At 35.5% G+C, this 17,760-nt stretch overlaps 1 protein-coding gene across 1 annotated transcript in view; it reads right to left on the bottom strand.

The window, feature by feature from the left end:
• Window positions 1–17,760, bottom strand: part of GLS (glutaminase) — a 207,017-nt gene that overhangs the window by 33,363 nt on the left and 155,894 nt on the right. The window contains exons 12-13 of the mRNA XM_090388434.1: window positions 14,659–14,790; window positions 7,153–7,307 (exon numbers count right to left, since the gene is read on the bottom strand). Of these exons, the coding sequence (XP_090244560.1) occupies window positions 7,153–7,307; window positions 14,659–14,790 (287 nt within the window). The remainder of the gene's footprint in view (window positions 1–7,152; window positions 7,308–14,658; window positions 14,791–17,760) is intronic.

The following is a 17,760-nucleotide window of genomic DNA, read 5'->3' as shown; positions in this document are numbered from 1 at the left end:
CACATTAGACTGCTGAGTCAGAATGGAAGCCAAAAGAGATACCTTCTCAGCAGAATATCAAGTGCATAGAGAAAACCTATGCCAAGGAATGGAAATATTGCATATGAAATGATGTACATAATGCTAGAATCTGAAGTCACCTCTCTCAATTCAGATATAAAACTTTTTAGAGAATCAAACTTTTCGCGTCAGAGTAAAGTCTTTAAAAAAAAAATTTTTTTTCAATACGAAAAGGGTGCACCATTTGGATTAATATTAAGTTTCACATTATTTGGACAATATCACAGTGATGCATGCCCTCTATGTAGATGACTTCAGATTATGAATTGGCAAATAGGCCAGAATAAGAAGTTTCAATTATCATCAAGCAAAACTACCTATATACACTTCTATAGACAGCACAATCTTCACATGGATCCAGAATTTATGCTAGGAGGGCAAATCATTCCAGTGAAACTAACCATAAAGTTCGTAAGACTGCTGATGCAAAATTGATCTTCTCAGAGCACATCAAATAACTATGTAAAAGATAAAGTGCAGCCATTATCAACCCACTACAGGATGGAAGCCTCCTCAACAATTCATGCTGAGGGAAATGGACCATAGTCTACCACGCTGGTCCAGTGCGGGTTGGCAGATCGACCGTATTCAGCAGTCAGGGGCTTGAACCCCGGTCTACTCAAAGAGCGTGTGCTACTGCACTCCCGCTCCTGACCACTCGGCTACAAAAGACATATTAAAAGTCCTATCTGGAACAGACTGAGGAGCAGTCTGTTACACCTCACTTAAATTGTACAGATCAAAGTTAGACTATGAAGCACCTGCATATGATTCAACAAGAATGAATGTCCTCCAGTAGTTAGTTTCAGTTCACTGCAGTGCTAAATGTGCAATCATAAAAGCATTTTACACATATCCTACACAATCTGTATGTTGAGTAAAATGAACCACCACTGGCCCTTGACAACAGTAACTAGTTCTAAACTGTTCTTACAAAGTAAAATCAATGCTACATCAACAGGCCTGGATGAATTTATTTGTGCCACAATGGGACATTGTAGTGAGCCCATTCAAATACAGCCACTCCCCGATTAACAATAAGGGTTGCGTTCCACGGAATTCTACACAAGTTGGAATTTCCCCATGCTTGTGCAGCACTTGCAACTCTGCTCACTGAATTGATTGAATCAAAAAAGAAATGTTCAACGAACATGTTAATAGAATTATTTATTCTATTTATTCAATTTTTTACCTCATGCGCAAGTAAAAATTACAAAAGCATGCAATTTAAAAAATTTAAAAATTATAAAATTACAAAAAAAGAGAGGAGACAGGCATAATATCAGTAAGTTTTACCTCTTGAGCATCATTGCCAGTATTGAAGTCTTTAGCTGATAAGTATGCCACTGCGGAGGTTGAGGGCTGTGGAGATTTAGAAGAGGGTCGGCTGCTCAACCTTACGAAAGAACATATTAATGGATGACTGAACGGTGGCTTTTTTCTTTTCATCATAAATTCATTTGTAGCAAGCAAGCATATCATTAACCCCTCTGTTAACTTTTAAGAATCTTTCATTGTCAGGATCCTTCTTCTCAAACCTCGCCATTGCCGATGCAATTTCACAAAATGCCATTGCCATCTCTCTGGTGATGAAGCGGCTTGGCTCCTCATTTTGTTCATCTTGAGCTTCGTCAGCATTTTCTTCTTTCACTATTGCTGCCTGCAAGTCAATAAGTTCTTCATTAAATAATTCCTTCTCTTCTTCCTCTATTAACTCCTCCACGCCTTTGGCAACAACCTCCAACTGAAGTAGCTCTGCAACCTTTACAATCTTATCTGTAACCTCTTCATATGATTAGTCTTTTTCAATGTCTGTTCGATCCAGAATTTTTTTCCAATACAGAGCAGTCTCGTCAATGTTAAATATTTGCTGTGTTGAATAGCTGCCTTCATCAATAATTTTTTCCAACACATCACAAAATTTCTCTGCAGCTGCAGAATCGGCACTGGCAACTTCACCGCATACTTATACTTTAATGTTTTGAAAACAAGTGCGATGCTTGAACCTATTAAACCAACTGTTGCTTGCCACAAACTTGGCTTGGGGTTTGCCGTACTTATCCTTAATATCTTCATAAATACTTCTTGCTTTTACTTGAATGTCCATTGGACTCAGTGGCACTTGCTTCTGAATCTGATTTTCCATCCATATTATTAATAGCTGTTCCATCTTTGATATAGCACCTGAACACTATTTTGTGATCACTGTTGATCTTAAGTGCGTTGATCCTTTGACATGTTCTTTTATACGCGCACTGTCCTTTAAAATAGTATTCACTGTTGAAACAGCAAGACCTAATTCCCTTGCAATAGATGAAACTTGGTCCTGCTTCATACTTCTTAATCATTTTCATCTTCATTTTTCTAAATCAATTTTGTTTTGTTTCCTGGCACTGCCAACACTTGCACTTTCCGTTGGTCCCTTTCCCTTCTAATATGCAAATAGGAATGAAGAGAAGTTTCTGAAATTTTTTTTTTTTATATGATTGAAGATTTTAGTGAAAGAGAACTTCATTTCACCATAATACCATAACGTAAATACCCACAGAATTCCAGTTATCGGGATTATCACAAATGCAATAAGATCGAGTTTACTACCCATTTATAATAGACTGCGCTAACAGAAAAGCCCAATAAACCGGGCCGTGACCTCCAGAAACGTGCTTTAGAAAAATATCACAAAGGCATTTAAAATTGATTCTTATAATGGGAACATATGATAATGATGAAAGTGTAGTGCAATTTCCATTTTAAATATGACCTTTTAGAGAGATAAACTTAGTAATATAGTGAAATTTTCAACTCCCAAGGACTTGAAATGAATTACAAAAAAAAAAAAAAAAAAAAACCTAATATGTTATTGGGTTCACATTACGATATTTTCACAATACCTCCATTTATCCCTACAGATGCAAAATATGTTTCCATATTTTTTTCAGTTTGCACCGGCCGGCAAAAACTTACATAAAGTTGAATTTGCATAAGTTGAGTATTACGTAAGTCAGGGAGTTCCTGTATAAACAGGACATAAGCCCCCAGGATACATTAAGAATGCATAACTTAATTATAAATAAAGTAGCTCTGTCAGGAAGTCATTCTCTGTTATCATGGAATACTGTGATTCCATCTTGTGACCTGTCCTTCCAAATATGAAGGGAATCAGAATGCTTAAGATCAATTTCAAACAGAATTATGTAGAGCATCAAGATAAGTTTGATAATTATATTCCAATATACACAGGGGGATTGAACCAGAGACAAGTAGAAGCTTCCAAGATACGAGTAACACCTTGATAAAACTTCAACAAAGCAAAAGTTCTCACTGTAAAAATTACGTATATTTTCCTATACTGTCTACATTCTGGAAACACTTCAGAAAGTTCCTGAATGCAGTTTAAAAATGATTTCTGAAAAATGGCATGACCAGTGATTTAACTGCAATTTAAAGGACCCTTTTATCTTGTTATTTTTTGATTTAGTAGATTTATCATCTATATTTTCTTTTGTTATATGTGCTGAAATTCTTAAATTTGTGTTAAAATTAGGCTAAATATTGCTATTTACATTTACAAATTCAAACTGTAATTGCCAAATGCTTTTTTCTATCAATGAGAAAGTTTTCCCCACTATCAGTTTAGTGTTAACTTTTAAATAGGCATGACTAGGATTGTTATATGTGTAGTCTGCCTGGGTCTGAAGGGACCTGAAAACAAGACACGAGGAAATGCAATAGTGCTGGCATTCATTAAAATTTCATAACTTTTTCCCTTATTTTCCTACTAGTATATATATATATATATATATATATATATATAATACTATATAGTTCTCAAAACCAAAATTTCTTATTAATAATTAGGATGGTTATTTTTTTTTTAAAAATCATATTTATTCGATTTCATTGTTTTATTTTTGCAAATTGTGTGATACATTTTTATGCCAACTTTTGTAAATTTATATAATTCAGCTTTCAATAAAAGTTTTTCCTTGAAATTTTGTTAAGTCAAATACACATAAAAGAAAGATTTTGTAACCATACAAATGTCAAAAAACAGTTCATTATGAATAGTGTGCACTTCCCTCCCACTTTCTTTTACATAGGTTTCAGTTTGACATCAGTTTTTGGTAGTTTAGAATGCATATACCAATAGATAAATTTCCTTGAAATTCTCTTAGCAGATGCAACACATATGGAAGAAAGAATGTATAATTTATTTATTTTTATTTTTCAAAAAACAATTCTTTGTGAGGAGTGCTCACTCTGTCTTGCTTTGTGTACAAAGTATTTGTTTGTTTCCCTCAATGAATATGTTTTACACTTAAGGGAAGTAAACCTACATTTAAGGGAACTGTACCTATTTGAATAATCACTGAGTGTTACAGTAACTTTCTCTCATGAGAAATTTATGAAAGAATTTCTACAATTCAATGTTTATTCAAAAGAAGAGAGCAATGATCTTTTATTTATATCCTGATTACAAGCATATTTTGGGTACATATGCATCACAGATCTATACAATTTGATTTTAAAAATTATATTAATTAGGCAGATGGACTGAGAAATGTCAAATGAAGTTTAACCTTGACAAATACAAAGTACTGCATATGTGTAGCAGTAATCCCAGAGTAGCTGACAAACTGTGTGATACTATACTCAGGGTAGTGGAAAATAAAAAAGACCTAGGGGTAAATGTGCAGTCAGATACGAATTTCACTGAGCAGTGCAGACAGGCTACCAGGACAGCTCATGGGGTTTTGGCAGTGATATACAGGAATTTTGCTAGCAGGGATAAGGAAGTGATTATCCCAGCATATAAGGCAATGATCGGGCCACAGCTTGAGTACTGCATACAGGTCTGAAGGCCTCATTTTAGGAAGACTGTAGAGCTCCTAGAACAGAGAAGACAAAGGGATTGGTGAAGGAAAAAAAAGAGGTGCTCTTACCAAGGAAGGCTTCAGTTCTGCAAACTGCAGAATCTGGATATTAGCCATCTGTGGTGTTATCTGATTGAGGTGTTTAAGGCTTTGAATTGGTTTGAGCAAGCTGAATGCTGATGGGATTCTTCTTGCTCAGATTACACACTTGAGGGGGCATAAATTCAAACTAAGAAAAGATGGTTGCAGAATAGATGTGTAGAAATTTGTCTTTAGCCAGCGAGTGGTTGATTGCTGGAACAAACTTCCATCTGTTGTTGTTGAAGTGGACATCCTGAAGAAATTCAAGAAAGAGCTAGACAAACTATTGAAGGGGATGGATAAGTGGCATGAGAAGTTTATTTTTTTTTGGATGATGCTGTATAAGCTTACTTTCTTGCAGCATTAGCATTAGTAGAGGCATATAATGCAAGAAAGCAAGCTTATGCAGCATCAGCCAAAAAAAAAAAAAAAAAAAACCACTTCCATTTCACCCCTCCATTTGTTCGAAATACCTGCCCAGCTGAGCCTTAAATTTGTTTAGGCTATCAACTTCCACAACAAGGGATGGAAGTCTGTTCCACCAACCAACTACCTGCTGGCTAAAGGCAAATTTCCACACATCTGTCCTATTGCTATGTATCATTTGCTATTACTATATACATAACCTATTACTATATATCATTTGCTATTACTATATACATAATTGATTTCAGGAAATGAAACTTCCTGAAATCAGGGGGGCAATGGTTAAAAGAGGTTTGTGGTTAAAATAAGGTTTGTGCGTACAGTTTATTCTTGTCCTGTGTTAATTGAATTACAGTATTTCATGGAGAATGGCTGTCAGATTTTTTCCTTGAAATTTTGCAATTGTCTATCAATACATATTATATTAATATGTATTAATACATATCAAAGAAAAGTTTTGTAACAATACACATTTTCAAACAAATTTCCATTATGAGTGGCACGTGCCTTTCTTTTTTGCCAATGGAGGTGAAGGTTTGAAGATTACAGTTTTTCAGAACTTTATAATGAGGCTGCCTACAGAGATTTTTTCTTGAAATTTTATGATATTTCAAATACACATCCCAAAAAAGGTTCTAAAGGAATATCAATTTCAAAAAAAGAAATCTGTGAGTAACATGAATTTATTTTTTATTCAGCAGGCAATGTGGTGTTCTCCCTTTGGCACCAGTTTTTGATTTATAAAAAATTCATAATTTATTATTATATTACATTATAAATTTTTTATAATATAATATAACCTAACATATTTATAATGAGGCCACCAGCAGATTAATTTAATTGAAATTTTGTTAGCAGATGCAACATACGCACACAATGAAGAAAGCAAGTACAATTTGTATTTTTACAAAAAAACAATTCGATGTAAGGAGAGGGTATAATTTAATTTTCTTTGAGTGCCAATAAACTGTTAGAGTTCTTTTCTATTCTGATCTGAACATTTGACAGCATACAGATGCCTTGGCTGAGCAAACAAGTTGCAGCTACCATGTGCTAGCAGTAGCTGATTTGCTCCAATTAGCAAGTGAACCACAGATACTTCAAATATCCAACAAATGAGATAGCTCTTTCTGAAACAAGCAACACCCACTTATTTACACTGGGAATAAACTAAAAAGGTGGGTAGCATTTCATATTCGATCAAACATTTTTCCAGTTTTTGTGATAAATAACAGAAATTTGTAGAATTTTCAATGGAGAAATCAAAGAAAACATTTTTGTTGAAAGGTACTGAAGGTGTCAGCTGTGTGGATAGGGTACATAAATAGCATGAAATTTCCAAATTCTTTTTGGGTCTAATAAACACAGCACTACTACCTATGGGTTAAAACTTAATCAGTATAGTTGTAAATGAATGTAAACAATCTTATTTGTAAAAATGCAAAATACACCATCACAAGACAGAAACTGGTGATAGAGAACAACTTTCCCAGTGGCAAAAAAGCAGTTGATAAGCCAAAATGTATATTTAAAATTTTGCAAAATTATCAAATTCAAAATTTTGACAAATATGAAAAAAAAAAGGTCTATATAATAAATCTCCTAAACCTAAAAATAAGTGAGCCAGACCAGGTACCCTTAAATTGCAATACTTTATACACACATATACTATAATATTTAGGATACCCTCATAATAAAATAATTTGCGTACCTTCTCATTGCTGTGACATCTCCACTAGCAGCACTGAATAGCAAGCCAACAATTTTCAAGCCCTTTGTTTCATATTTCTGCCTTCTAGGATCTCTCTTTTGTGTTGTATGTCGCAAATTATCATAATGATGAAAATTGAACACCCGAACTAACTCCTACTAAAAACAAGTCAGAGTATTACTTTTTTTTACAAAGATACAACTTCATTATAAATTAAGTAATACATTCTTTTTGATATCTAATATATAAATTTCTTTCACTGTCTGTATACATATGCATAGAAACTCACCAGTCTGTCCAAAAATAACATTCCCTGAACAGTATATACAGTGTATTTCATTTTGTCAAGAATTTCCAAAAAAATCTGTATTTTTCAAGTTTCTTACATTTACTATTTAAAGTTAGGTTTATGTTTTACAATACCTAAAATTTAGTACAAAGAAATTAATGGATGATAAAGTGGTTCAATCACAGAATATTGTACTAAACAATTTCGTGGTTCACAACATAATGGCAACACAAAATTTCGAGCAAGAAAGAATTTTCCTGCTTGGTTTTGTGGTACCATACAGCAACTCCTTTAACTTGTCTTAAAATGAAAATAGGTGATTCTGGTATTTAAGGTATTCAAATAAAATTAAAATGACTGTATCATCCATCATTTTGTCAGGAAGTGAAATTAAACCATATATTTTATTCAGATTTTATATATGAGCTAATAACATAAAAATGTAATACTTGGATTGGTATTTAAAATTATTTCTTGATGTCTTCTAATTAAAGCTTGCATCTGGAGTTTCTCTGTTTTATTTTTCCTTATTTTTAACCCCCTTAAGAATCAATTAGAATCAGCCAGCATACTGGGTAGGTTCCTCCCTCTGAAGTATTATTTTTAACCCTATATAAACATCTTGATGAAACCTAACTTTGAATATTTGTATATTTTAATTATAAGGAAACACATGTGAAGGGAGGTATTTGCAGAAAACAGAAGCCGAGGAAAATCTTCAGGTTCTGTTTTCTGAATGAGAAAGAAGAAAAAGTTGGTTTTCTGAGTTTGAAGTTGGACAGTAAAAGGACACTGACTGGTTGCAGTACATGCTGTTGTTGTTATTTGTTTTTTTAGGAGCATTAGCAACTAAGGCAGGGTTTCTTAACCAGGGGTCCAAGGGGTCCGTGGAAGGATTTCAGGGGGTGCATGAGCTTGGATGGGAAAAAAATCAACTGATTAATTTCCTTCACTTATGAATGTATGTAATAAATTACAATTGTATTAGCTGTATCTGTAGTCACCAATAGAAATAACAGATATTTTCATATCATATTATAGTTATTGCATATCTCAAAAAAATCGCTTACGCTCATCGTTACTTTGAAATTACAGCAGTTATTAGACCTACCGCTAGATCGTACTTGATTGCAGTCCTGCTGTGGACAGACTATCATGCGATGTAGTTGGCAAACTATCCGGCAAATCAGCGCCTAGTAGGCCACTTTTAACACGAATAGACACGCTGGCTACGAGTGTAAACCAGGTATGTTCAAACAGGTCCTACGGTTTAGATAACAGTTGAAGTGTGTATTTTAACCTTTTTGCTGCTATGTGCATGTATGCCGGTCCAATGGTGGAGGCCCCTGCAGTGCTACAGGCATGTATGCATGTGTCTGTCGATGCATACAGTCTTCATATATGTCTTTCTTAGTTGCTAATATTGCATTAATTATTTTTACCTTAATTATTTAACATTTATTACAGACCAAATTTAAGTTGAAATGTCGAAGAAAGGGAAGTATGATGAAAACTATGTATTATTTGGTTTCACTTGCATTAATGAACTTGACGGGACTCAAATACCCCAGTGTTTTATGTGCAGAAAAATTCTTGCGAACGGAAGTATGAAGCCAGCAAAACTGAAAGACCATCTCAAGTCTGTCCATGCTGAAAATGCATCTAAAGATGCTGGTTTTTTTCGTGCGAAAAAATCTCAATTTGAAAAAGCAGGGACACTTCCAAAACTTGGATTTGCCATTTCATGAAAACCTTTTCTTGAAGCATCCTATAAAGTTGCTTACCGGATTTCCAAGCAAAAGAAGCCCCACACTATTGGAGAGACTTTAGTAAAGCCATATGCACTGGAAATGGTCGAACTGGCCTGTGGACTGGAACAGAGAAAAAAAACTGGAAGCTGTTCTCTTGTTAAATGATGTAATACAGTCTAGAATAGTTGATATGTCTTTTAATATTTTGAAGCAGGTCATCAAGGAAATGGCAGCCTCGCCATTCCCTTCAGTATGCAATTCGATGAAACTACAGACATTTCTCAATGTAGCCAGCTCCTTGTTTTTGTTCGCTATGATGCCATCAAAGAAGAATTTTTATTTTGTGAGTCTCTTTTGAAAACTACAAAGGCCGTCGACGTTTTCAAAATGGCAAAAAGTTTTTTTTACGAACGAAACTTTGAATGGAAAGGAAAACTTCATTCTCTTTGCACTGATGGAGCTCCTGCGATGCTTGGTAATACATCTGGTTTTGCTACTTTAGTGAAAAAAGAAGCTCCTCAAGTCGTCGTTACTCATTGCTTTTTACACAGACATTTTTTTTTTTTTTTTTTCTCTTGTTAGTGCATCAGCTTCTATGGCCATAATGCACCTCCCAAAGTTTTTGCATTTTACTGTGATCCAAGCCCGAGGTGGGAATTGAACCCGCGACCTTTGGGTTGCCAGGCAGGCACTTTACCTACCTGGCTAGCCCGGTCGGCTACACAGACATGCACTGGCAACAAAGACTCTTCCAACAACCCTGAAAGAAGTATTGTCAACAGCCATAAAAGTTATCAACTTTATCAAAAGAAGTTCTCTGAATCATCGTATTTTTAAAAGATTTTGTCAAGAAATGGGAGCAGAATATTAAGTGCTTCTCTACCACACAGCAGTGCGCTGGCTTTCAAGAGGACAAGTCTTGAAGCGCTTGTTCGAACTAAGGTTCGAGGGCAGAAGTTTCACTTTTTCTGGAAGAAAGAGAAAACCCACTCTTGGAACATTTTGAAAGGAAGGATTTTATCCATGGGTTGGCTTACCTGGCAGATGTTTTTCACCATATGAATGAGATAAATCTTTCCATTCAAGGTCATGAAGTCACCATTATGGATGCAACTGAAGTATTACAAGCTTTCTTGGCTAAGTTACCAATATGGAAGAAGAGAGTAGAGACCAACATTCTTGTAAACTTTCCACTGTTGCAGGAAGTGCTTTACCAAAGTGTAGTTGAAATGCAAACTTCCCTCTCAATTTTTTTGAAAAGAGATATCTGCGAACACTTGGAAACATTACAGAACTCTTTTAAAAGTTATTTCTATCTTAATGGCATGAAAATTGAACCATGGATCCAAAATCTTTTTCTGATATGAACTGTATCGAAGATGTTGACTTAACCAAAGATGAACTCATTGATCTTAGGTCAAAAAACTTACTACGATTGGAGTTTACCTCAAAAAGCCTTGGAGAATTTTGGTGTACCCTGAGAGAAGCCTATCCTCGTCTTGCAAAGTGAGCTATGGAAGCTTTGATACCATTTGCAACAATATATCTGTGCGAATCGGGATTTTCAGCACTTGTAACAATGAAAACAAAAAATCAAAATCGATTAGATGTCCAACATGACATGCCTTGTCAAAAAGCACACCACACCACAGTTTAATGTTCTTATTCAAGAAAAACAACAACAGTCTTCACACTGATATGTCCTTAAAAAATAAAATTTAACTTCAACTTTCCTATATTTTAAATGTACTGTATTATTATTCAATGAAACACATAAGAAATTCATAAGAAACACATATATTACTGTATAATGTTTTTTGTAATTTTATTTTATGCATTAAAAAACATTATTCTGAGAAGGGGTCTGTGGCATTCACCTGACTGGCAAAGGGGTCCATGGAACTAAGAAGGTTAAGAACCCCTGAACTAAGGTCATATTGCTCCAGGATATGCGGTGGTCATTCCCTGACCTTTCCGCATCCTCTGTATTTGGTGGTGATGGGCTCGAACCCCGGTCTAATCAAGAAGCGTGTGCTACGCACTGCTGCTCCTTCCCACCTGGCTACAGAGGCGCCTGCAGTAAATGCTTGGACTGGTTTGGAAGAGACAGTGAGGGAGAATTACAGAATCTAATTCAGAAGAACAGTGCCCATAGAAGTATCTATAGAAAAGGCATGGGGCAGAAACAGAATGTCTATGAGACAGAGTTTGGAGAGATTTTGTAAGAGATGGGTCATTAATTAACCTAACTGCCCTTTTTTGAATGGAGTCCAGAAGCCTGAGAGAAGTTATGGGGGCAAATGCTCCAGATGTGGAAACAATATTCCATTGTAAGGCAGTTTTGGGATTTGTACAAAGTGAGTAGCTGTATAGAAGAAAAACAATGCAAAGAGTAAACCCAGTTTTTTAGATGCACAGTAAGCAATATTTGAGATGGTTGTTTGTTTGTTATTTGGTTTTTAGGAGCATTAGCAACTAAGGAACACATGCTACACTGTTCTTACATTGCTGTACAATATAAGTAAAATGAAAGCCAGTCATCTGCTAACAGGCATAAGAAAATCCTGAGAAATCTCGGGATTTACCTGGCTAATGCAAAATTAGCCAGATAAATTGCCGAGAAAATACGTTTCAGTCCTAAATTTGTAGGTATTATTGTTTGCTTTGGGTATTATTGTATCCCGAGATATCTTGTGTAGTTCCAAATAACTTTTTAAACTAAAAATGAGATATCTCGGGATAATCCATGAAGGGGTTAATAACTGCTTTACAATTGTTACAAGCAGAATATGAACCTGGAGATTTGGATGACAGCCAATTGCAATATGCAACATATTGCAAATTCTTATCTTGAACGGCCACCTTAACATATTTTTTGTAAAACAAAGGTTTAGATATAGGATGAAGTTTTAAGGTAGAGTTTGGAATAAAGGATTTCATCCCTACAAGAATAATTTCACTGACATGATCTGAATAAACATTGATATCAGATGATTTGAAACAGTAATCCAATCGAGGACGAGAATGCCAAAAGAGAAAGGCTCCACTGGAAGCGACCATCACCAAGTTGTGATCTATAGTGCGCAGAGGACAACACAGCTCAACCATGTACTTACTAAGGTTGTTTGTGAGAAAAAGATCAAGAGTGTTGGCCGTGTATTTAGGATTGTCTGTTATTCTGGTAAGTAAAACAACAATCTACAGTCGTTAGTAATTGCAAAAGCCTCAGTATTTCAACCAGCTGTGTCTGTGTGACTATAAAACGGTAGCCAGATAGAGTTGTGAACAGTAAAATCATCAAGGAAAACTACTTTACTGTTCACTGAATCTGGAAATGTCTCTTTTAATAACCTTAAATACTGTGTCCATCCTTTTCTAACATAATGCACAGCCCATATCCTGTCCTGATATCCCACTTTGTAATCAACAGAAAAAATGAGACAATATTTGTTTTAATTTTTTACTTTTAAATATTTTTTAATTTTAAAAATTTTTAAATATTTTAAATTAAAAATTAAATTAATTCAATTAATTTTTTATTTTTTTAAATAAAAGTGATAATTTTAATCGATTATTCATATGCACACATAAGATAAGTAGGAAGTATTAACACTTTTATAATACATCTTACAAATAGACATACCACAATTTCAAAATTTCAACTAACTAAATAGACACAAAGCAAAGTAGCCAGCCATTCCTGCAGCACACAAGCTCACAACTAAACACAAATCAAAATTTTCCACAAAATCAGCTGAAATATAAAACAATTCATTCAGTAGCAGATACATACACAATTTTTTTTTTATAATTACCTAATATCTAATACTATAAAGAAGAAAATAAACTCACAAAATTACTATGTATATTATAAAGCACGTGTATGCAATATAAGAAACAAAAATGCAAAGTATTACATGATAACATGACAAATAATGGGCTTTAAATGTTGTGGGAAAGACGACATTGTGGGTATGGGAAATTCAAGTGTAGATAATTATTGCTTAGAATGATAATTATTACTTAGAGATAAAGAACAACTTGTTTACCTCCATGTACATGGAGGTTTTTTTTTTTTTTTTTTTTGGTAGTTGTTGGTGCATTGGCTTCTGTGGCCATAGCGCACCTCCCAAGGTTTTTGCAGTACTTTGATCCAAGCCCGAGGCGGGATTCGAACCCGTGACCTTTGGGTTGCCAGGCAGGCACTTTACCCACCTGGCTAGCCCGGTCGGCACATGGAGGTAAACAAGTTGACCAGTGTGACTGAGAGAGAGTCTGAAATGCACATCTCTCCTGTGTCTGTATTGTGGAGGGACAATGGAACAAGGAGCAAACATCAAATTTTGTATAGGAATGGGCAAAAGTGCCATGAAAATGTTTCAAATGATAAAGCAAGTGTATGGAGAGAATTGTCTGTTTGTCTTGTGAAGGCGTGTGTTCGAGTGGCATAAACGCCTCGCCCATGCAAGAGAATCACTGGAAGATGAGAGGCATCCAGGCCCAGCAAGCAGGTTTGTATGCCATAGTTAATTGAAATGATGCAGGAAATTATTACCAATGAAATCATTACCAATGCAATGCTTCAAATGATTTCAGAAGATCTGTGCATTAATAAGGAAAACATTCGACAAATAACCCAGGATTTGAAGAAAACGAAGGTCTGTGCGCAGTTTGTTCCACATTCATTAACAGATGGTCAATAACAGGTGTGAGCTGAACACTGCAGAGAACTTATTAAGGCCACTGAAAGCAAACTCAACTTCCTGAATTCGATTGTTATAGGTGATGAGATGTGATGTTTTCAATAAGAACATCACGTCTGGAATGAAGCGACAAAGTACACAGTAGAAGTTGCAAACTCTTCCCAAAGCCAAAAAGTTCATCAAGAAAGGTCAAAATTCAAAACCATGCTCATCACTTTCTACAATAGTAAGGGAACTGTGCACAAAGGGTTCATTCCCAATATCCAAAGTGTTACTGCTGCCTACTATTTGGTCATTTTTAAATGTTTCTTCCAGAGAATCCATCATGTGCGGCCTCAGCATGGAGAAGACAGCAGTTGGTTCCTCTTGCACAACAATGTACCAAGCCACAAGGCTCTCATTGTTCAGGAGTTTTGGGCCAGCAAAAAAAGTTTGCATACTGTCACGTGAACCGTATTCACCAGGCTTAGCTCCGTGTGACTTCTTTTTGTTCCTGAAGCTCAATGCACCCCGAAAGGCTGTTATTTTCATGGTGTCGACCATTCGAGCTGTGATGACAACATCGAGCAGTATACCAGCCACAGCCTTCCACCAGTCATTCCAGTCACTTCATGATCATGCATACAGTGTGTGGATGCAGGAGTAGGTTACTTTGAATAAACTAAGGTTAGTTTACTCACACATGTATCATTATTTTTTTCTAGCATCAGTCTCATTTTACAATTGCTGCACTGTATTAAATTTAATACCAAAACATTATTACCTCACAGAATTGGACACCTCTAACAGAATTTCCATATGAATCCAGAGGAGGTGACCAGAGACACAGTCCCATTACATTAGGCACAACTACCATTGTGCAGCCAGAAACCCCAGATTTCACTGGAAGGCCAACCTATTAAATAAAATTTAATTTAGTAAATAGTTCAAACAGTTTAGTACAATTATAACTTTTTATTGTTTAATCATTTAAAACATAACTTAAAATAACATAAGCTGCTAAAATGGCATGTTAATGCAAGTACACAAATAGGATGAACAACCAGCCTACACTGCTCAGCAAACTTCATATATGACTGCATAATTACCCCAAGGTCTTTTTTCATTCTCCACTTTCCTGAGTGTAGTACCACACAGTTGGTATGTTTCTCTTGGGTTACTGCTACACATATGCAGTACTTTGCATTTGTCAATATTCAACTTCAGTTGCCCATTTGCCCAACTTTTCTAGATCCTGTTGCAGTAGCATACTGTCTTTGGGTCACTACATTGCATACTAACTTGGTTACTGCTATATCCAACGTGGGAGATGGTTGTTCAAATTCAACTACCAGCTACAGCAAAATATGCAACAGATGATGGAAGTAGAGAATGATTTTACGACTAATAACGCAGGAAAGATCTCCATAATTTTGCTATTTTCTGTCATAAATTCCAATAACATTCAATAATGTTGCTATTTTCTATCATAAATTTTACTATCTGATTCCCAATTCTCAAACATGAAATATAAAACATTTACAGAGTCCTTACCAATCACGTTTTGTCATAAAATGTAATTTTTGACTCTCGAACATGAAAGAGAAAACAGAAATCCATATCAGAGTCAGTACCAGTGCCACTTTGTCATAAATTTTACTTTCTCACTCTTAAACAAAATATAACACAGTAGAAGAACACAAAATAGAACACAGTTGAGTTTACCAGTCAGTAGCAATTACTGTTTTTATAATCCAATATTATCCAACTTTAGACATTTTTATGCTAATTATATTTATCTATTTGTTTTACTTTTCTAATGGCTTGTAATGTGTTTATTTTTGCTCACTCTTTCTGTTTCAAAACTTGAGCACTGTTAATATGGACACACCTAAGGTTAGCTACTTCACAATACATATGCACACTGGCCAAAAAAATAAGAACCTTTATTCAGTATTGAATTGGGCTGCCACTGTTTTGAATAAAAGCACGTGTGGCATGGCACAGATTCTATAAGGTCTTTTGGTCTAATTGTAGCCATTCTTCAAGCAAATATTGTGTTGCTGTGATAAAATTGAAGAAGACTTGCTTGTCAAATAACTCTCCAGCATATTCCATACATTCTCAATAGGATTGAAATAGATAAATGTGGGGGTCAGGAAAAATGGCAGAAATCTATGTCATGTTCTCTGAATCATTCTTGCACGATTCTGGCACAACATGCTGTTGCACTGTTATTCATAAAGTGGACATCACCTTTGAGATAAAAATGTAACATTGTAGTATGTAGTAGACTAAATACTCTGATACAAAATTCAGGTACTCCCTGGATGATAGAGAGTACCTGAATTCCTCTACCTTCCATCGGTATCAACAGACCCAGTCCATGCCAACAAAACATTCCCCATACCATGATACCACCTCCAAGATGCTTGGATTGTCTTAACAAGGCAAGCAGAGTCCATTTCATGATATTCGGTTGCCATATTTGAATTCAGCAACGTCAAATCTAAAAGAATCACCCTAAATTTTAACAGGGAGTGAAAAAAAAAATTTTTTTTTTTTTTTTTTGCCAACAAGTGTAACCTTACAGAGTTTGTTTATTTACTACCAAAATACTAGACAATCAAATGTCTAGTATTATTTGCCCCCCCCCCCATGATATGGAGGGAGCCAAAACACATGATAAAGATTGTAATTTTATTAATATGAACGTAACTAGATTCTCAGCAAAGAATGAGCACAAGATTGTTTATCAGAACTTGGATTCAGCAATGAGATCAATCCCTCAATAATGACAGCATATCAATTCTGGTACCTCCACAGCATGATATGGATTCTTTAGAAGATGACATGGAATGCAATGAAGGTGCAAAAGATGGAGAGTTTGAGAACTTATGCTGTTCCTGAGCATACACCAGATGAAGAGGAACTTGAGCCTGAACTATTTGCCCAAGATGGCTTGAATGATCTTATTTATCCCTCTCCAAAGATAAAGCCAACATTCTCGCCGCCTTGAGACTAAAGCAGAAATACTAGATTAAGAAGAATGTCAAAAAGTCTGACTATAGAAAAAGAAATCACATTTTGGTGATATCCTTTACAGTAATGACATGGAGCTTTGAATTGGAGTAGCAATGGAGCTTTTATGGAACTGTCATAAGTACACATTTCATCTTCACTGACAACTCACGCCGAAATCTGAAAGCTGTTCTCTTGCATAATAGGAACTTAAAGTCATCCATCCCTACTGCCAACTCTGTTCATCTAAAGGAGACATACTATAATATGAAGACACTACTCAAAGCAATTCAGTACAGCACTCATCAATGAGTGAGAACTTCAGTGACCTCAAAGTCACTGGTATGTTAATAATTAGGAGTGTAAATGATGCAAGAAAGTAATAAAGCATAATGGGGAAGCAGAAGAGGGACTTCTAGGGATTTAGCCTACAAATCAGTCTGACCATAGAAAAACCTTTCCATATCACCTAACTATCCTCTCCAATAATTTGTCTAGTTCTTCCTTGAATTTATTCAAACTTCCTACTTTGACAAGAACAGATGGAAGTTTGTTCCAACAATCAACCACCAGCTGGCTGAAGGCAAACTTCTGCAAATCTATCCTGTAACTATCCTTCCTCAATTTGAATTTATGTCCCCTCGTGCGTAGTCTGAGCAAGAGGAAGAATGGCATCGGGCTTACTCGATCCATTCAAGGCTTAAACACCTAAATCAGAGTCCCTTGCAGGCGCCTAAGCTCCAGTTGCTTGGTAAGGCCACCCTTTTGTTCCCTTCACCAATCTCACTGCCCTTCTCTGCACTAGTTCCAACAGACCTACATCCTCTCTAAAATAAGGCTTCCAGAGCTGTATGCAGCACTCAAG

Source organism: Mastigoproctus giganteus, chromosome 14 (genome assembly GCF_048544385.1).
Source record: "Mastigoproctus giganteus isolate SK-2022 chromosome 14, ASM4854438v1, whole genome shotgun sequence".
Classification (NCBI taxonomy): Eukaryota; Metazoa; Arthropoda; class Arachnida; order Uropygi; family Thelyphonidae; genus Mastigoproctus; species Mastigoproctus giganteus.
The sequence above is the reverse complement of the archived record's forward strand: the minus strand, read 5'-3'. Positions and strand labels throughout refer to the sequence as shown.